The sequence below is a fragment of the Vitis vinifera genome, chromosome 10, assembly GCF_030704535.1.
Source record: "Vitis vinifera cultivar Pinot Noir 40024 chromosome 10, ASM3070453v1".
NCBI classification, from domain to species: Eukaryota; Viridiplantae; Streptophyta; class Magnoliopsida; order Vitales; family Vitaceae; genus Vitis; species Vitis vinifera.
Window position 1 is genome coordinate 9,312,113 of NC_081814.1, and position 22,992 is coordinate 9,335,104.

Consider the following 22,992-nt stretch of genomic DNA (forward strand, 5'->3'; position numbering starts at 1 on the left):
CATCTTATAACTTATTTAACTAATTCAATAATCATGTACTATTTGATAATCAAATCAAATTAAATCTTAAGTAAGTCTATATATTTAACCTTTTCACTTAATTTTGATTTATTTATTTAAAATCAAATTTTAAATGAGTCAAATATAAAATTAAATAAGTTAGAGTTATAATTAGGTTAATAAAAATAATTAATTCGAATTAAATGTATGCACTATAGGTTATAAAAAAACTTATTTATTAAATTGGTTACATAGACAAAAATGTGTCTCAACACAAGTATAATTAATTTAAATATGTGAATACCGTGTTGAATTTGAGTCAAATTGATGAATCCTTTCAAACTTTACTACCTCGGATTGAGTCTTTTGATTTTTATAAAATGACTCTTTTATTAAATAAAAAAAAACTAATAAATAAATGATAAAAGAGGAGAGGCAAATATTCTCGGGTGGGATATAACTCAAGATAAAAAAGATAGATTAGATAGGATTTTAAAAAACAAATTTGAAAGCCGAGAAGAAATGGATGGTTTTCAAAAAGCCATTGGTCTGATGCCTAGATGAGATGATATAGGATCAATTCAATTTAATACAATTGAAAATTTGAAGATGGATATATATAGGATTCCCATTTCATTTCAACTCAAAATTTTTAAAAAAAAATTAATTGTGAGTATATATAGAGACTAGCCGATGAGAGATAAAAATGAAATATTTGGTTAAAATAATGAAATAATTCCCAAATAAAAAATTTAACAATTTTCATGTTTTTATTTATTTATAGAAAAGTAACTTATTTTTTACATAAATGTCATTTCTTATTTCAACTTTTATTTGTAGGTTTTAAGAGAAATAGTTTATTCATAAGAAAATAATGAGGACATTTTTATCCAAATAATACCAAAAGATGGTGAGAGATTAAATTTCAAAAATTGAGTTTTGAGAGGCTCTTTTAATCAAATAACCCAATAAAATATATATGAAAATAAAGATCATAAACAAAAGATATATGATGCCCTTGGGGGTTAGTTTAGAATCATTAGATTAACAAAAAAAAGGTTTTCCAAGTTAGAATTTCATCTACACTAATTAAGGTGATTATTATGCATTGAAAAACAAGTTAATGTTAATTAATGTAACTCAATGTTGATTAAATCTAATTTATAAATTAATTTAATAGAGATATCTTAGAAATATTTGAGGGTGGTGAAAAAACACCTTTTTTTTTCTTCTCAATAGCTAATTGCAAATGATTGGTAATTAATTTTGCATAAAAAAAAAACATTATTTGCCCCAAATTTTTTAGATCATTTCCCAAATAAATTTTTGTTAATGGACCTAACCGAAGAAACCTTCATTTATGACTATTTCATAATATTTTCCTATTTGTAATAGTGCCCAAAAAAGGTTTGGGTCCACCCTTTGTTGTACTCAGATTAATCAATTCTATTTCTTAATAAAGGGATTAGTAAATGGGATTAGGTAGAAAGTAGTTCATATTTGTCGGATGATGCAAAATGACCACTTGCTGATTTGCATCACTAAAAACAAAATCCTAGATGTCTAGGGGGAATGATTTTCAAACACGCTTATTTCAAAACTTGACTCAAACTTGACTAGTCCAAGTGAAATAAACCTACCCCTTTCATACCATTTAAGCACTTTTACACTTGTTTCTTTCTTGTCTCAAGCAGAAAGGTGGTACTTTGACTATATATAGATTTACAAAAAGAGTGTTTGAAAATATTTACAAATCATAAAGAAAACTAATGCCGTATCTTTCAAAAATATCCTTTTGTATTTCTCTTATTTTATACTTAGTCTTATTTTCCTTGATCAAGCTCTTTTTCTAATACCACGTATGCGTAAGTTTAATTAAATAAAGGATAAGTAGATCGTGTAGATATCGGTTTTGTCCTCTTATATGAATTAACCAACACGTTTATAGATAAACATTTTTATTTTATAGTTAATTAGGTATAATAAGGGGAGTTGATTTCGGAGGTGATTCTTATTTCAAACTATCATAATTATTTATATTTATTTTTATCTCTATCCAAAAGAAAAAAAATTTCTATGTGGGACAAGTTTGGAGCAAATGAACATGAGAATCTTTTCATACCTATTACAGACTCTATGTTTTTCATTTTTCATTTTTTAAAATTTAAATTATATTTAAAACAAATCTAGCTTATAAATAAAATATAATTTATAATTTATAAATGAATTTCCTTTTTTTTTTATTAAAAATAGGAAAATGAAAAAAAAAACTTAAATTAAATTATTTTTATTTAATTATATTAATTTATAATCAAGACATATGGAGTGAGGTAAGATAATATTTGATCCCGAGTTTGGAAAAAAAAAAAAGAAAATTGAAATTCGCTCCAAATACTCCCAATCTATATATATATATATATATATATTATCTTGCTTCTCTAAGCTAACTACTAATTTTAATAGTTTTTAATTATTTATAAACAAACAACCTAGTAGCCTTTGGTATTGAACTCATTTAGACATATATAACTCTCTCAACCAACCTAAAACTTTTTATTAATCGAAATAGAACAACATTATTCATCTTCATGGGACTTTAATTCTTGACTTCATTCATTCCTCACTCTAACATTTCGGGTGCATGCCCCCAAAAGCTTTTCAATATCATCTTTATTAATGAAAATATTTATAAATATTAACAAGTAATGAAAAATATGAAAAAATAAAATAAAATCAAGTGTACACAATATAATACACAATTGACCAGATGAAAAATATATTTAATGGTGAAATCAAGTTTAAGATGTAATATTTACCTTTATTACCAAACAATATATGATATCAAATCATAACGAGATTTATTTCAACATCTATACATTTGCATCTATCAGGAGCGCTCTTCCTCCACTAGCATCAGACATTTAAAGAACAATTTAGTCCAACTTCTCACCAACTAGATCAATGTATTTGCCTTCCTTGAACATCTATTCAAACAAGTTGCTATAAAATATAACCTTACAGAGCTTTTATTAAAAGTCCAAACAAGTCTCTTTTTAATCATGTGATGAAAATGGGATTAAAAAATTGACAAAATGGTTAAAAATATCTGGTTTATCTTGACCTGCTGGTATAGGATGTACATAGCACATGGGTAACCTTATTTAAGTGCTTGTAAATAATGAGTCTAACTGAACAAATGGTAGCCAAATTGACATAATTTGTTAAGAACATAAAAAAACCTTTAAGACAAACTTCCATCTAACATCCATTCAAACAAGCTGTTCTGAATTATATGCCTATAAACCTTTATTAAGATCGTTTTTATCATCAAGTGATGAAAATGGGATGAGAATAAGACAAAATGGTCCAGAATCTGGCTTACCTGGCTTACCTTGACCTGCCGGTTTGGACTCAAAAAATATCAATTGTTAAATATAATGTCCTTATAATAATTGATCAAATGATAACTAAATTGACATAAATCTGTTAAGAATTACAAGAAATTAATCAATCATTTTATGAATCTCCTTATGTTTGGTTTCCTAAAATTCTAAGGAAAAGAAAAACAATATAAAAATAATAATTTTTTCATATTCAAGCTAGTATTAAAATATAATTAAACTATGTAATTTTTAAATAAAAGAAGGAAAGTAAGTAAAATAATTTTGAAGACTAAGCAAAAAAGAAATAGTTTATTAATTTTAAATTATTAACTACTGCTATTTTTGTTTTTGGTTTCCTTTTTTCTTCTATTTTTCTTATTTATTTTTTCCCTGATATTTTTTCTTAAACATTTCCAAAATCAAACAAGGGCTAGCTTTTATTATCATGATAAATCATGTCAATGCATCAAGGGGGACCAAATGACCATCATGGATAAAGTCAGCCAACCTAACTAGGGGTTAGAGTTTATATATATGGACATATGATAAAAGAAACTAATGACTTTAGTTGGGTTAAAGAGTTATTTTGAATTGAATGCCACTTCTCCCTTATTTTCTCATGATTTTCTTATGTTATGTTTATAAGCACACCAAGGGCACCAAATGTTAGGTCTAGCATAAAGCCAACTAGCCTAATTAAGATTTAAAATTAAAGGGTTCGGAGTTTATGTGGATGTGACACAATTTTTTGACCATTCTCACAACAACCAAAAAAAAAAAAATGGTTGGTGTTGATTATTTTCATACTCAGGATTAGCTTAACTTATTTGGAAATATTCGTAAAAATAATTGTCAAAAACAATTTTTGAAAGTACAATCTATTTGGGACAAATCATGTCATACATAAAACTACTTAACCTAATTAAGATGGAGAATTAAAGGGTTACGTAGGTGTATATGACAAGTGTTTCTCAATGGCTTCAATCAGCCTAAACAATTTTTTGAATTGAATGTCACTCACTTATCTTATTTAATTCTTATCTTCTCACATTTTTTCTTATTTTGGATGTGACAAATATCATATCTTATCTTTTGTGATTGACTATTGTTTTTATTTTGGAATGATCCTTAAATAACAAATGGAGTGATATGTCCAAGTTTACCAATAACTTATTACAAAAATAACCTAAATGTTTTTACTTTCATAAAAGGAAAAAAGAAAAAAGAAAAAATAAATAACACATACATTTATTGAAAAAAAAATTTAAATAACATGTAATTTTCATTAATAGAATAATTCTTATTTTAATAAAGATTTGGTTACAATACCGAAGTATATATTTTTTATACCTATCAAAAAAACATTATTAATTAAATGGTACATGATTATATTTTTAGATAGCATTGTCTGTATTTTAATTTTATTTAATGATATAAATCTCATCATACATAGTCTAGATATTTTGTTTGGTGGGTGCTACCACCACCACCACCATATATTAATATTTTCCTCTCATTAATTCTTTATTTTTATCATGAAAAGTATTGATTTGATGTGATAAAGAGTAATCCTTATTTTTCAACCTTTTACATTCAATATTTATCATTTACCAACTAAAAAGGTAATAAAAATAATCATAAACGCCCCTGCAAAATAATAGTAGAAACAAGCTTTTTTAATCATGACAAGTTTTTTCCCTCTTTGTATATTTATGCAATACTATTTATGAATAACAAGGAAACAACATCACAACAGCCCGCTACAGGGAATCTTTATTTTACAGAACTTATTCGATAAGTGTAGGTAATGAGATAGGAACAGTACAACAAACCTCAAAGCTATAATATTTCTTGGATCCATGCAACTGCCAAACCATACCATACTTAAACATAACCATATGCATGTAGCAGGACTTCAGGTACTTTATGCTTCCTCATTTTTTATCTTCATATGCTCTAAATATGATTTTCCATCCAGCTTACGGGAGAAGAAATCTTTGAAGTATTTTTCCATCCCTACTTGTTTGAACAGTGGCGGATTTTGAGGATTTATCAGACTGGCTGCAGGTTTAATCTGAGCTGAGGATTTGGGGTTGAAGAACATGGCAATGGAGATCCTCTCTTTTGCTGCATTTACTGTTGCCCGGTGCTCTATGCTAGTGTACACTCCGTTGCTCAGAATCTGCAAAATAGGACACGGCAGTTGGTTAAAAAAGGGGCATTTTTCCTTGAGTTCTACTTATTGTTTAGTGTTGTGTGTGCCTTTTATTTTCTTTCTTTTGTTTTCCTTTTTAGAAAACTTGAAAGAAAATGCAAGAAAGAGAAAATTGAGAGGGAAAATAGAAAATAGAAAATAGAAAAAATAAAAATTAAAGTCAATAAATTAATTTTATATATCACTTCAAATTTATTTCACTTCTTTTAAATATTTAATGTAAAGAATAAATAATTTAAAAAATATTTTAATTTTTAATTAATTTTAATTATATTTTATTTTCTTTTTGTTATTTGTAGAGTACAATCAAACACAGGAAAATTATTATCATCGATGGTGGAAGCTTATGTTCTAATAATTAAGTTTGAAAACCGTATATGGGGATTCCATTTAGCATGCATTTTCTAGTTTATTTTATTTTATTTTCTGAAAGAGAGAAAGGAGTCTGTGGCGAAACCTCAAGAATGTCTCCTACATTCACAACAAGTGCATCTGGAAGGAAGCTCACGGGAATCCAAACCCCATCCTTTTTAATTTGGAGACCATCCACTCCATTAATTTGGAGAAGGATGGTGATGCCGGTAGCATCAGAGTGAGGCGTAAGCCCCATAACCAGCTCTGGTTGTGGGCATGGAGGATAGTAGGTCATCCTCACTGATTGCATCCCATCATCAAACAACTCTTCCATCTCTCCTTTCTCCAACTTTAGAGCTTTGGCCATAAACCCTAGAAGCATCATCGCTAGTTTCTGCAGCTCCGCTAAGTAACATTCCAAGCTATCCCTGCAGTTAAAGAAGAAAACACATATATAGCTGAAAGAAGAAGAAGAAGAAGAATATGATGATGATGATGATGATGATGATGATGAGAGAACCTTAGTGCTGGAGGGAGCTCTGGCAATAGATACGGCTTCCTTGTATGTATAGGGTTGGTTACCATAAAGAACCTATCACCCCAGTCAAGCTTTTGATCTTCTGACCGGATTGGAGAAAGCCCGTACCCCTCAACATCTCCAGGCCTCATCTTGTATTTCATTCTCTCTTCCAAGGGAAGTTTGTAAAATTCTCCGATCTCCGATTTCAGTTTCTCCATGAGTGAAGAGCTGACTCCATGGTTCACCAACTGCGCAATCATGAACACACATGTTAGTTTCTGTATATTGATATTTATTATTATTTTTTTCATATTGGATTTACTTTAATATCTATATTTATGTCATGCAAAGTGCAAATGGATTATAGGGATCTGTTTGCACGAACCCTAGGTCTAATTTATACAAATTTGTAATGGACATTATATATGCTAAATTATTAATTTCTGAATAATTTTGTCAGTCGCCCCACACATCGTCCTCTTCATTTGCCTGGACACATGGAAACCAGACTTCATGCACAACAAAACAGCCTCTAAGAGTTCAAGAACTTAAAGAAAAGTGATTAGATTTTGAGAGAAACCTGAAAGAAACCCCATTCCTTGCAAGTTGAGTGCAACTTCTCTAGCTCAGAACCTGCCGTTTCACTCATAATTAAATGTTTCATGTCAATGGTGGGGAGTTGTGGCAAGGGAGTGCTGGCTGAGAGGATTGGAGGCTGCGGATCATCCAGGATAAAGGGCTGTGGGACTGCAGGGATGGGCTCTTTGATGAGCTCCTGAACACTTTGTACCGGGGCAGCACGAATGCTTGAAAACTGTGTTGATGCCATTGCTGATTGAGCAAATTTCAGTGATCTATTGAACCATCTTAAGGTGGGTATTTATAAAGCAAATATAGTTAAGGAGGGGGGTGGGGGGGAAGGGGGGAAATAAAAATAAAATAAAATAAAAAACAAACAAACAAACAAAAACAAAAGCAACAACAACAATTGAACCGTTTCAAACCATTGTTATTCATGTTATAACTTTTAGGCTACTCCAAAATATTTCGAGAAGCATAAGGTGTTGTTTGCGTATATTTACTACTTTCATCTGCTTTTAAAAATAAAATACAAGATTTTTACGAGATAATAGCTTTCAAAATTTGTTAAACAAATTTTTACTATTTTAAATTTTAAAAATTTTAGAAATAATTTGTAAAAAGAATCAATTTATACTTTTTATATAATAAAAAACAAAAATTCAGAAAATATATCCGATCAATCACTCAAGTTAATCGTTACAGCCCGTCAATGATGAACATGGTCCTTGTCGAAATGTAAGACTTGGTGCTCAAGAAATTTTTTTTTCCAAGTATGTAAAACATGTAAACAACTTTTCCGATAAGATTAAGTGACCAGGCTGTTTGGCATTACCAGGCTGACATGCTAATGGTTTTTATTAGCAACATATAAATCAGTGAATATCGTTATTTTTTTTTACTAATCAAAAGCAAATGGAAGACAAATCTCAGCAAATGACATACCAAAATTATACGCAAACACATGCCACAAGAGCCGCATAATGGTGTGGACTAAAACAAAATATTCATTCTATGGTTAAAAAAATAAAACATATATAATAGTCAAATGACCCAATGTTTTATTTATTATGTTTCAAACTTTCTCAAATTTTTAATTATTTCTTTTTGTAAAAAGATGATTGTATAAAAAATTTGTTAAGTTTATTTATAATTGTAATTAGATTTCTTATAGAATAAGAAAAGTTAATAGAAATATTTTAGGTCATGAAATGAAAAAGTTAAGAGAGAGGACATGGATTAACAAGAGACACTTGATGGAATAAGATGACTCGTGAAGATATAGATACAACGAAAAATAAGAAACACATGGTGAAATAATATGGTTCATAGTTCAAGGTTGAAATATAAAGAGAGAAAATATAGGATGCTTTGGGATCCAATACTTGTATTTGGATTCATTTTTATAATATTTTTTTTATTACATAATGAAATGATATTTTTCATTCGTGAAAATAGACATGATTGGTCAAATTGGGCTAAAACTTTATGTACCTTTATATGTGATTTATTTTATTTTTGTGTTATTCCGTTAATGTTCATGCTTTAAAAAATCATTTTTTTTCTCTCATAATTACCCCTTGAAGGAGTCTTGATTACATGATGGACGCATGATTATATAAAATATTTGTTAAGTTTATTCATAATTGTAATTAAATTTTTTATAGAATAATACATGTTAATAGAAATATTTTTATAAATATTCTAGGTCATGAAATGAAAAGGTTATGAGAGATAACGGGGATGAACAAGAGACACTTGATGGAACAAGATGACTCATGAAGATATAGATATGAAGAAAAATAAGAAACACATGGTGGAATAAAATGGTTCATAGTTCAAGGTTGAAATATAAAAAGTGAGAAAATATCGGATGTTTTGGGATCCAATACTCGTATTTGGATTCATCTTTATAAAAAAAAAATTATTACATAATGAAATGATATTTTCATCCATGAAAATAGACATGATTGGTCAAATTGGGCTAAAACTTTATGTACCTTTATACGTGATTTATTTTATTTTTGTGTTATTCCGCTAATGTTCAAGTTTCAACTAGTACAACAAATTAGCGGTCAATCAAGCCAAGACCAAAATTACTAATACAAATCAAAATGATTTTTAATCATAACATCATAAACAATAAAATAAAATAAAAAATCATTTTTTTCTCTCATAATTACCCCCTTGAAGGGGTCTTGATTACTTGATGGACACATGATTATATAAAATATTTGTTAAATTTATTCATAATTGTAATTAAATTTTTTATAGAATAAGAAAAATTAATAGAAATATTTTAGGTCATGAAAGGAACAAGATGACTCATCAAGATGACATGGATGAACAAGAGGCACTTAATGGAACAAGATGACTCATCAAGATATAGATATGAAAAAAAATAAGAAACATATGGTGGAATAAAATGGTTCATAGTTCAAGGTTGAAATATAAAGAGTGAGAAAATATCGGATGTTTTGAGATCCAATACTTGCATTTGGATTCATCTTTATAATATTTTTTTAATTACATAATGAAATGATATTTTTTATTTGTGAAAATAGACATGATCGATTAAAGTAGGTTAAAACTTTAAGTATTTTTATATGTAATTTATTTTATTTTTATGTTATTCCGTTAATGTTTACGTTTCAATTGGTACAACAAAGCAGCGATCAGTCAAGCCAAGACCAAAATTGCTATTACAAATCAAAATAATTTTTAATTATAACATCATAAATAATAAAATAAAATAAAAAATCATTTTTTTCTCTCATAATTACCCCTTGAAGGGGTCTTGGTTACATGATGGACGGATGTCGTATTCTCCTATTTATGTCTTAGTTGAGGCATGGATTTTCTAAGCTTCTTCCCATATAATAAACGTGCGGAATTTACAAATTATTTGGCAGACCAAGTGGCAGGTTTTTGACTAAATAAAAAAAAATAATGAATCATGTGTGTTCCTGAAACAATGTCATATCGTCATCTGTGATGCCAAGTTTAGAGGTTGGCGCTAGATGGATGGCTAATTTGGAAAGTCCTATAATAAAATCCTAGGTTAAATGATCCAGGCCGCAATTTGTAACTATTGGAAACAAGGTGGAAGTCAAAAGACAAAAGGAACCAAAAAGGTGTGGTAATAGAGTGAAGGCGCGTAGTACAAATCAAAATAAAGAAATTTATTGGAGTGACCCCAACGGAATGTTTTTTGTGGATTTGAAGTATTTACTAATAGAAACCCGTAATGCATATCCTTCAAACTTTTTAAATTTTTTATTAAGATTCGGATAAATTTTAGAAAATATTTATAATATTTTTATTATTTAAAAAAATTTTATCATTCGAGTATTAAAAAAATTAAAAATACTTTATAAAATTACTATCAAACACACTCTAAAATATACTTCTATAAATTCATATAATACCTCTTATTATTTTCTTTTGGTAATTTTACTTACCTCTCCTCCTTCAATTATTATTTTCACTTAATTATTTTCCATCTTACTCGATTTTTTTTTTTTTTTTTTTCTGTCTTCTCCAAGGTTGTATCTTCGATCAATATGTTATACTTCCCTACTTTTTTGTTTTAACCAAAGTTGAAGTTGAAGTTGCAATTCTCAATTCCCCATTTGAAACATGCATACATACATTAAAGTCCATAAAAACAAAAGGATTTTGATGAGTTTTAAAATAGACATCATCAAACATAAAATATGTGAAATCCATTTTTGTGGTTTCCAAGAGAAATGGTTTCCAAGAGTTTTCTAAACCCCAATACTTCGTCTACACTAATTAAGATGATTATTATGCATTGAAAAATAATTTAATATTAATTAAAGTAATTGGATTTTGATTAAAATTAATTTATAAATTAATTTAAAATATGTATTTTGGAAATATTTGAGAGTGACATTAATCATGATTCTGTTAATAAGTAGAGGATACATTAACAGCCATCAATAACCATATTATATTTTTATCAAAACCTCCAGAAAGATCAGTTCAATATACCAAAATTATAAGTGCAATGTTACCTATGAGAAGGTTCCTACAATTTACTCTAAATAAAAAATAGTGTCTTATATGACACACTTATCCATGCATGTTTTGTTCATCCAGCATCATTTTTAGAATAATAATAAATAAATAAATATATGAGTTTTATTAAATGATGAATGTTCATACCAAATATATAAGTTTGATTAAATGTGGGATAAGTAGATGATTTATCGTTTTATATGAACCTTCTCAGCATATGTATGTATAGATGTTTCTCCCCCAAAATTAATTAGAGATGATAGTGAAAGCGGGTTTTGGAAGTCACTATTATCCCAGACTTGTCTTGATTATTTACTTTTATTTTCATCTTTGTCCAAATAAAAATTTGTAGATGGAGAAAATTTAGAGCAAAAGATTAGGGGGATTTTCCACACCCACTTCACCCTTTATTTTTTAATTATTATTTTTAAAAATTTAAATTATATTAAAGTTAAATATAACTTATAAATAAAATATAATTTATAATTAAATAAATAAATTTTATTTATTTGTATTAAAAATAGAATAAAAAAATTAAATTATTTTTTATTTAAATATATTTATAATCAATAGCGATGGAGTGAGTTAAGATAATACCTAAACTCAACTTGAGTTTTAAAAAAAAAATTCAAATTCACTCTTCACCTATATATAATTGTCTTAAATTAGTCATCTTAAAGACGAGGGACAACTAAATACTAAAAAAAAATCCATCTTTCTTCTCCCTCCCTCTTTCTCTCTCTACATAGACATTGTTTCGTTTCGACATATATTCAAGTAAACTTTTATCATATGCAACCCTTCAATCACGTTAAGCGTTCTATTTTTAATATCACAAAAAACTAATATTTGAAAATCTGGGTTCCTTGACTAATCAGGAGTTGGACAAAGAAAGCAAGGTTAAGTGTTCTTGAGAGATGAATTTGTTGGTGACCAAATGCCATCCGGAGTAAAATAATTAATTAGAATCTGATGGGAAAATACAAATTAGTAACAAGTCAGTCAGTTTGGGAACCTCCTTCGATTTTTATATCATAGAAATGGAGTGGTCCAGCGAGCTTGATGGTCAAGTCAATGCACCCATCATGGATGTACCGGCAAAACCAAATTAAGATAAGCTCAAAATTCATGTCAGCATGACACTAGTGATAGCGAAATTAATGGATATCATTTCCGGCTCAATAGTCTTTGGATGGACTAAGATGACTAGTTGCGTCCTTTTCACTAACTAAATTATTTTTTTATTACAAGGAAAAAAAAAATGGAGATATATGGACAATATATGTTCAATATAATTACATATAAGATAAAATTGATATGTCAGCCAATGTAAATATCGATAAATACCGATAATATATCGATCATATATAGTTAATATATCAATCATATATTGATAATCACATATATATAATGGTAATACAAGCAACAAATTAGACCTAGATAGAAAAAAAATCATTAAAATTTCAGTGGGATATCAAATATATCAGAAATATATTATTAAAAAATTAAATTATTACAAATAAATTAATTTTAATTATCTTATAATCTATTTTGTATATTAATTAAATATAAGACAAATATAAAATCATAAATAAAATTATCAATATTTTTAAATAAAAATATTTTGAGTCAAAATGCATCAATATTTTTAAATAAAAATCATAAATACATTTAAATAATATAATTAGTACTTTTACAATAATTTAGTTTTAAATTAATGATTTAATTTTATTTTAATATTCAAATATAATAATAGCCTATTGAGAATAAATTAATTTATTACATTTTTAAATTAGTATAACATTGAATTTAAATTAATATATTTTTATAATTAATTAGTATGTTTTCAATATACGTAAATAAATTAACTTAGTATAAAAATATATTTGAATTACATAATTAGTATATTTGCGATAATTTAATTTTATAATAAGTGTACACTTACAAAATTCATATTTTTTATTGACCAATATGATATAATTAAATTTAATATTACAGATCATATCATACATATATCAATTTCTTCAATAAAATAATTTAAAAATTTATATATACTTCTAATTTCATTTTTAAGAGTTTTTTTTATTATATTTTAATAAATTTTGATCAATTTTTAGTTTATTGATATTTTGTATTAAAAATATCTACCAATTTATCTTTGATATATCCATAAAATCCAAATATTGATATATTCATAATTATTTATATTTTCATCTTTGTTTATTATTACTTAAAACACTATTGAATGATGGACGAATGTCATTTGTAAGTCCCTAGATCAATCCAAGGAGAGAATTTAGATTCAATTTTACAGCTGGTTCGCTTTCAAGAGGAGGCTAATTTCCTTGATTCGAATGAATCGAGACCTGTGTATGGGATTAATGCCTTTCAGTTGCATGTATTTTTACTCCGATCATATGTAGGATTTGCTGTCAAGCCCATGCCTGCAAGATGTGCTCGTCTGATTGAAAACTTTTAAATAACAATATTATCCTAACGATCCTTTTGGTGGATTTCCAATCTGGAACCTGTCATCATTATTATTTAAGTGAATTTTAAACATGTCCCTTGGAGAATGGCCTGTCTTAGTCAGGAATTCATATAAAATATACCTAATTTTAATTAGTCAAACCTCTTAGTCCCTTTTTATGCATAAAGTAATTGGCAATAAAGCACGTTTATAAGAAGCTTAGAAAATTCTTGCCTTGTGTAACACGGAAGTAGAAGAAAACGACATCCATCATCCATCATCCATTATGCAATCAAGACCTGTTCAAGCCATGTGCCGTATATATCACTTTTAATGAAACGTAACTTCCCTTCTCTGCCATATATTTGGGAGAATTACCCACAAGGGGTAAGTTAGAAAAAATAATGAATACGAAGGTTTATTCTAAACGACAATTTTACCTTTAAATATATTTTCTATATTATTTATAAATAAATTGAGATTATCAATCATATGAGACTCATATATGATGATAAGTACAGGTTGATAAATGTTGTGAGACCTATATATGATGATAAGTATCGGTTGATAGACAATCAACGGTATAATTCTCAGTTTGAAAAAATTGTTGTTAATTTTGAATAATTAATTGTTTAAAAATTTGCTATTTTTTTTTTAAAAGAAACTTGAGATTTTTTAAAGAACCTTGTTAAAAAAAAATTTAATATCTCATAAATTTCTAACGTTATTATATCATTTTATATATAAAACATACAATTAAAAACTTTGTTATCATAATATAATAAATAATTATTTTTTACCAGCAGTCATCAATTGAATAATATATACTAACACACACCTATTAAATGGAATAACTCATAATTATTCATTGGGTAATATAGCACGTGAAAAAATTAAATAAAAATAAATTAAATTATGTTGTAATATATTGTAATGATAGTGTATTTATATTATAAGTATAATGCATTTATGTTGTACCTATATTTCATTATAAAAGTAATAATTCTAAAAATGTTTATTCATACCCTATTGGTATTAACACATCGTATTAATATATTAACAATATTTATTTAGTGTTTTAAAATTATTTAATAATTTTTGTATATATATATATAAACTATGTGAATTCAAATTAGTATTTCATTTTATTTCAGAAATTATTTATGATATAGGTATGTTGTGAAATATGGTATGATCATACAAAATTACCATTTTTATAAAAAAAATTCATAAATTTCTTAATTAGGTTTTATTGTAATGTATTGTAATGTAAGTGTATTTATATTGTAATTATAACATATTTTTGTTATGCATGTATTTTATAATAAAAGTAATAATCTTGAGGATCACCTTTTATACCTTATTAATATTCAACATATCAAATATATTAACATCATCCACTCGATACATTGAAATTTTTTTTTTTTTATGAAAATTAAAAAAAAAAACACTATGCAAAGGAAAAAAATCATATAAATTTTTTTAAATTATTTTATTATAAAAATAAAAAAATGATTAAACATTTTTTATCATTTTCTTATTCTTTTTAGAGAATTTGAATGAAAAATTAAACATTTTATCTTCCTTAAATTTAATACAAAAACATAATTTATCAATTTAAAATATATATATGAAAAAATCATCATTTTTATTATATAATTATAAAACTTATTTTTTTCTTCATAAAATTAAAAATTAGAATAAAAATAAAAAAGGGAAAAAAACAATAAATGATATTTTGAAAATATTTTTTAAAAGTATTTTTGTTTTAAATAGTAAATTTAAATAAAAAAATTATATATAATTGTAAGGGTTAAACCCAAAATTTTGATTTAAAATATAAATATCAATAATTACAATAAATGTGGGACCCATGTACCATAAATGTATTGACCAATCAAATGAAGTGCTTTAAATGCTTTGAATTTTAAAAGTTTTAGTTAAAGGGCAGTTTTGGTATATTAAACTTATTAAAGTCCTCCCCAAGAATTATTAAAAGATACCACACTTGCTAATAATTGTTCTGCCTAGCCCACCCTTTTGGGTAATTCTCCTTATATTCTTCATTTTCTTTCAAACCATAGATTTAAGGGAGAATTACCCTTAAGGGTAGACTGGGGAAAAAAAATTACTGAGAAGGGTGGGTAAATTTGATAATTCTTCTGAAGGCCTAACATTTTTATTAGACCAATTTACCCTCAATTAAATTCTAAAATTATAATTTATAACAAATAAAAGAATTGAAAAAAAAAAGAAGACTGTCGTTCCAATGCCTTCCCTTTTGCATTTTCTCGTCAAAGCTTCCTTTTCGCATGATCTGGGTGTTTTCACGGTGATATGATATTGTGAGAGATACTAAATCTCTACCTGCATTTCCTACCCCTTCAGAAAAGCCTTGTCCTCAAGGCTAAAATAGAGGAAACTTTTGTTGCAACTTAAATGCATGCTCCCACGTTGCAACTTACGAAAATGAATTTGACCATTGAACCAGCCATTGTGTCACCAGATGATTGTTCCATTTGGATCTGCCTTTGGAAATCCGCGAGGAACACCACTGGATCTCCAACAACATGACGATCCTTCGATCCTAGATCCGATCTCACTGAATAATCCTTGGGAAGCACATCTGAAACCGTGGGTGGAGGCGTTGGATCCTACAATTTCACGGGGGGAGGCGGAGCGAGCCCTTTATCCAACCCAAACAGAAAATCCGGATTGGTCTCGGAGGCCGCCGCCTAAGGTGAAGAACCTTCCAGAGGCTAGATCTGCACAAAAGCCCCACTAGTCCAAGGTAAAGTCCTCACAAAGCCTTCCAAATCCATCCCAATCCCCAAAAATATTTCATTTCAAAGCCCCCATATTTATATTTATGGCGTTTCCACCTTGAGATCAGAAGCAGTACAAATCTTTATTTGTTACATTCTGCTTATTTCATGCTTTGCCCTAGGTGTTTTGGGTTTGGGTCTGTTTGGTTGCTGAGAAAATTTGGGAAAAAAAGAAATAAACTTGGGGTTTCATTTTCAATTTTTGAGTGTAGGGAAACCCAGAAACGGAAATAAATTGGTTGCTGAGAAAATTTGGGAAAAAAAGAAATAAACTTGGGGTTTCATTTTCAATTTTTGAGTATAGGGAAACCCAGAAACGGAAATAAAAAAAGTCAACTCACCAGGGTTTTTCTTTTGTTTTGCTTTTTCTTTTCTCAAGAACCAAACGGTGGGCGATTGCAAGGCTTTTCTTTGGCCAAGAGTGGTTTTGTGCTTTGCTTGGGTGGTGGGGAAAAGGTAAGGAAAGAAAAGAAATTGATGTCTTAGAATATTGAGTTTCTCATTTTCTGGGACCTAGAAGTAATTGGCTCAACCGAGATGTTTCATCTTCCAGGAAATGGAGACAATTATATACTTAATTGCCTTTCATTTGTTGCAAACTAAATTGAGGCCCAAGGTTAAATTGTTCTTGTCTCACTGAAATGGATTTAGCTAGCAAAATGGTTCCAGGACTTTATCTTTTGTTTAAAAATTTTTGAAAATGAAAGAAATTTAGAGTCTTAGATTTTTCCTAGGGCATTATTTGGTTATTGAGAAAACAATAAAGAGTAAAGAAAAGAAGAAAGAAAAATTGAAAGCACGTGTCCTCCGTTTTGGTTCCCACAAACCCACAATTTGACCACACAAAGTATTGTAAACAACTTCCTACAAAACATTAAAATTTCTTTAGAAGTTAGAACACATGGAAGCAAAAAAAAAAAATGCAAGACCTTTTCTTATTTATTTAGTGTTGTCGGCAATCAAATCTAAGTTATAGTTATATGGATTCCTAATACATATAGTTGGATGATATATATGAATTTTGATATAAGTGAAAACACGTAAACTCCCGAAAACTCTTTAAAAAGTAATACAAATTAAAAGTTAAAGCCTTTAATTTTTTTTTTTTTAAAAAAAATAACACAGAGATAATTTTGGCAAATGTTATTGGCTTACTGCATTATAATATTTTTTAAGCTTCTTGATTTCCTCATGCAGAAAAGGATAATGGAAAACAGTGCCATGGAAGGGCATAATATGCAATTACTAGTTAACTCAGAAATTTGGTCTTTAATTAATTATAATATTTGCATATTCTTTTCTTTTTTTTTTATTCTAATTTGGGGGAATTATTACAGTCCTTGATTCTCATATTCATATGACAATAGACCTTTTAAGTAGTGTGAATGGCTAAGGTTATTTCTTTAGTATTGTGTTTCCAATATTGTCTTAGGGTATATTGGACATTATTTTTTAATGCAAACAAAATATCATCTCTTTTTCTGCATTTCAATTCTTTTGAATTTAATATATATTATTGGGAGCTGTCAGACACCATATTGGATGGCCAAGGGACATAGCATATGAAAAAATAAACATAAATATATTAAATTATATTGTAATATATTGTAACGTTAGTGTATTTGTATTGTAAGTATAATGCATTTATGTTGTACCTAGTTTGTATAAATTATATATGATTTAAAAGGTTAGCCATGATGAGCATTAACAATGTGTACATATTGGATTACCATCAAACAACTTAAATTTGTTATCCACTAATACAATGGCTCTTTGTGTTTTTAATAGCATGTATGTAACTGTATTTGGGATCACTAATAGTAGTTAAACTAAAATAAATAAGGGTACAATACAAATACCCTACATTTACAATACAATTGCACTAGAAGTACAACATATTACAACATTACTTGATTCATTATACATTTAATTATGACAATTGATTATTTGATATAAATTCTATAGTGCAGTGTGGAGTATAATACATGGATAAAAGGAAAAAAACAATACAATACAACCAGGTTTGAACATTCTTTTAATTAGTATTATTTTATTTTGACTATATTAATGTTTGACATTGTTGTTTAATTTAACTGTTTTAATTTTAATTTTATATTATCATTTATTTACTTTTATAGGAGGTCAAAATAAATAGTCGATGCTCCAGCTAAAAACTTAGACATCTACTTGATGAGCTAAGTGATGAAAAGAAGAGTATAATTCAACATATTGGCTTTAGTGGATTACTTCAGCTCTCTTCCACAGAGATAAGGCATAGCTTATGTAGACGGATAATAACTCATTTCAATATAGCCCATTGTAGGTTAGACATAGGATAAGAAAGGCAATTTCCAATAACTCGTTCTGATGTAGGTGAAATTCTGGGTATTCCATATATTGGTAGGAGGCTCCTACTTTCAACTACCAATAGGAATAATAGGATGGAAAACCTATCAGATCTTAGAGATAGGCTGATTTTAATGGAAGACATGGCCGAGTTCAAAAAATTGTTTATCTTCTTCTCATGTGCTACATTACTTGCTCCAACATCAAAGTTGGATGGTAGTCATGAGTTGTGTACTTTGCTTGCTGGAGACTTTGATATCAATGTTAATTGGGGTCAATTTGTACTTGACACATTGGTTGCTGGAATTAGACATTTTCGATTGGGTAAAGGCTCATGGTTTACAAGTTGCCTTATTTTTTTTATAGGTAGATACCTTTTTTTATTAAATGTTGAAGGTTTCCATATCATTTTCTATGTTTTAATAAGTCTTTTCTAAATAACGTATTGATGTGTGGAATATTTGTGTTTTAGCTTTTTTATGTAAATAAATTTTACATTCCAACCATGTTGGTGCCACGTACCATCCCAATATGTTCAGTGTGGACTGATGACTTGATGAAGAAAAGGGTGCATGCAGAATTGCATGATTATGGTGATTTTGGACTAGCTAATGTAAGAGACAATTTTCTTTCAACATTTTCTTTTATTTTCATATTTGAAAAATAAATTTATAAAAATTATATATTCTTCTTTTTATTATTGTAGGTTCAAGAAGATGAAAGGGGGAAAGATGCACATGAAGACCCTGGTAATCCAGTAAATGAAGTTGAAGAAGAGACTACTGATGTGAGAACCTTCTACATCTATTCTTTTATTTAAAGAGAAAACCAAACATGTTATGCATAATAATATACATATTTGACACTTTGTACCATTTTGTAGGAAATTATAGCAGAATATAATGCAGCGGAGAGACAAATTCACAATTGCTTCGAACAATGAGAGGAGCAATTGATAAACTAGCAAAGCGGCATAATACAAATAAAACCTCATCATCTTCTCATCAAAGCAGAAGTCATAATCAACCTAATATCAATGATTCTTTCCCATCACCACCACATGGTAGTACGATTTTTATAGCACTAGTCATTATAATTTTGTATTACTTTTAATTTAATTGCAAATGTTGTATAATTTTTTTTTTTTGGAAAAATTAATTTTGGTTATTATGCATTCTGAAATTAGCTTATGGATCACCACTGAATGATTGTTTTGCTCATGGTGAAGATAATGTAGGCCCATCGACCTCACAGCCAGCAGCGCAGCATAGCAGTATACTTTCTGCTTCTTTATGTTTTAATATCAAAATAATAATGAGTATATAATAATGGCTAGTATTTCTTGTGCGTGTTATTTCCATTAATGAATTTTATTTTCTCTTATTTTCTATACATATAGTTGAGGATGAAGTTCAAATGAATGCTATTATTCCTTACGAGACTGGACATCCTCCAATACGTTCATATCGGCTACGTCGACATGCTACTGCCCTACAATCACCATACGTGGTACAACCGTCAATCAAATTTTTAGCGTCTTCATATGTAGCAAAGCAAGTTTTGGCATATGCATTGGACGATACACGTGATGAAAGGTAAGGTTGAACTTAATTTAGTATAAATAAGTACAATTAAGATAGGCAATTGAAATAATTAGTTTTAATTTCTAACATCATAATTATTTATGTGTAGCCAAATATTATGTTCCATGCACAATTTCTTCTTGACAAGGTTTGACTTGAAACGCTTGGGACCCGACAAATTGGTTGACAATAAGGTATTCATATTTAGTTATGTGAAGTTAGGATAAAATTAGTCTAAAACTATATATCTAATTTTCATTAATTTACATGAAGGTTGTAACCATGCATTGTCGAATTTTGAATGGTATGGATAAAGAAAATAGGAAGCATTTCTTATCTCCAAACTTTGTGGTAAGATACGTTGTAAGAATTATAGATTGGTTTTCTTGTTTTACGTAGATTGTTTTAATCTAATGTATGGTTTGTAATTTTTTTTTATTACAGTCTGATGTGGAAAACAAGAGGGGTTTCTTATCTCTAAAATACATATGTGACAATTTATGGAAATATTTCAAAAATACTCGATTGTGCACATATGAATAGGTTTTATTTAGTTTAATAAAAGTACTTTGTAGTTGGATATTTTTAAGTATTGTGCAGAAAATATATGAACACAACTAATTTGATAAAATCATTGTTTTATTTATTTTTTGTTTCTTTTAGTTGTTCATACCAATATGCAAGAAAAATCACTGGTATTTAATCATTTTGAATATTAATGCGAAAAGAATCGAGTTGTTGGATTCATTAATTGACGGAAGGAAAAAACGGATGGATGTCTTCATAGAGAAACTGGTAAATATATTTATAGTCCAATTACTTATGTGAATCGTTGTCATTATTTTTTAAAGATGTCCATATTTATAATTGTATATTATTTTAAGGTGAATGTTTTGTCAACTGTCATTGGGATTCAAGAAAGAAGACCATCAGTGGACATGACAGAATTTGAATTTGTTGTTCCAGAAGTTGTCTAACAATTGAATCCGTAAGTTGTAAGATTTGTATTCCTCTTTAACTATGGAAAGCAAATCAGGTTATAAATTTACTAATTTGATACCCAATTGACTTATAATTTCCTTAATTACTATTTGCAGAACGGATTGTGGCATGTTTGTAATCAAGTTTATGCAATTATGGAGTAATGGTGGACTTTCTCGTGCAATTGCAAATGTATTATATTGTGCTGAATAAAATATATATATTTTTTTATGATTGTGAATTTTTCTTAATATTATATTATATACTCTTTTGTACAGGACAAGTTCATAAAGTACAGGGAAAAACTCCTAACACAACTGATAATGTCTCCAGAAAATGAAGTCAGGGAAAATGTCTACCAGACTATGGATCATTGATGTTGTTTCATTAGACAATTGGGTTATGTTGTTTCTAAAAGAGGATTTATTTAAGATTGTATAAGTTGAGAAAAGTGATTCTATGAGTTTGTTTGATCTATAACATTGTAAGCATGATGGAGTCACATTATGAAATTATGGTTGGCCGGTGGATAATAGTTCATACAAGCAATAGTTTGGAAATGAAAGTTCTATTTCAATTTTCTTATTTTTTGTAATTTTTTTGGTTTATAGTAGTTGATATTTTTTATAGTCTGATGGAGTTCCATTTCCAAATTTACTAGTCTGATATTTTTTTACAGATTGGCTTACATCAACTAATTTGTTTGGAACTCATAGCTGCTACTATTTATTAATAATTATTGTTATGACATCATTTGTTTGTGATCTTCAAATTTCTTTGAATTGCTGTAGGCATTGCACTGTCAACTCATCATTTCCCAAACTCCATGGTATCAAAATGATATCACACATTGATAACTCCAACGCATCAATGATAGGCCAATCTGGGATAACTTAGCTTAGCTACTTGGGTGATCAATTTTATTTTTTTTATGCCAAAGTAGAATTGAAATAACAACATCAAGAACAAAACAAAAAGACTATCATATTTTTTGTACTTCACAAAGTTTGGGATCAGACTAACGTGCAAAAAATATTCATCATGGCAAAAAAAACCATTAAGCCTATGCTAACCTGTTTGAATCTCATCATTTCCCAAACTCCAAAATCTGATATTGATTTCATAATTATATTGTCATACAATGAGAAATCTAACCCATAAAATAAACACACAATGAGGTCTATTATTATAACTCCAACAACATAAAATTGCACAATCACTGATTCACTGTAGTAATTTTTTTTCACATAAGGTTCTTTTATAAATGACCCTAGAAGCACAAAATTGCATGATTACCATTTCATCACAGATAAAGTTTTGTGCCCATCCATTTCATTCATAACTAACAACCAAAACCAAAAGAAAAAAAGAGAGAGAGCATAATTATTCCTTGCCCTGCATGCTACTTTTTATCTTATTTTAAAAAATTCCTATTAAACATATTACCTTTTCAAGAAACCTATAAGAGAGTAATTTCAAGTATTTCAAAGTCTTTATAACTAAATGACAAAAGGTTTTACACTCTAGTTTTGCATGGTAAAAGCTACCATTTTGAGTTCATTTCAACGAAAAAAATTATTAAAAAAATAGAAAAATAAGAAATAGATTTTAATTTAATAAATTAAAAAATTAATATAATTTATTTTTACAGGCAAATAAGTTTATGAATAACTCTATTCTATAATGTTTTCAGAT

The 22,992-nt window shown here is 28.0% G+C and overlaps 1 protein-coding gene and 1 non-coding gene across 2 annotated transcripts in view; both read right to left on the reverse strand.

Annotated features, from left to right (window-relative positions):
* Positions 1 to 5,223: 5,223 nt before the first annotated feature.
* The window catches only part of LOC100243524 (uncharacterized), a 60,232-nt gene continuing 42,463 nt past the window's right edge, over positions 5,224 to 22,992 (reverse strand). The window contains exons 8-11 of the mRNA XM_002270973.4: positions 7,053 to 7,088; positions 6,473 to 6,720; positions 6,056 to 6,380; positions 5,224 to 5,565 (exon numbers count right to left, since the gene is read on the reverse strand). Coding sequence (XP_002271009.2) covers positions 5,308 to 5,565; positions 6,056 to 6,380; positions 6,473 to 6,720; positions 7,053 to 7,088 — 867 coding nt within the window. The 3' untranslated portion in view covers positions 5,224 to 5,307. The remainder of the gene's footprint in view (positions 5,566 to 6,055; positions 6,381 to 6,472; positions 6,721 to 7,052; positions 7,089 to 22,992) is intronic.
* LOC132254588 (small nucleolar RNA Z122) lies at positions 22,304 to 22,396 on the reverse strand. The gene has a single exon (XR_009466850.1). It is a non-coding gene; the product is annotated as a small nucleolar RNA Z122 (small nucleolar RNA).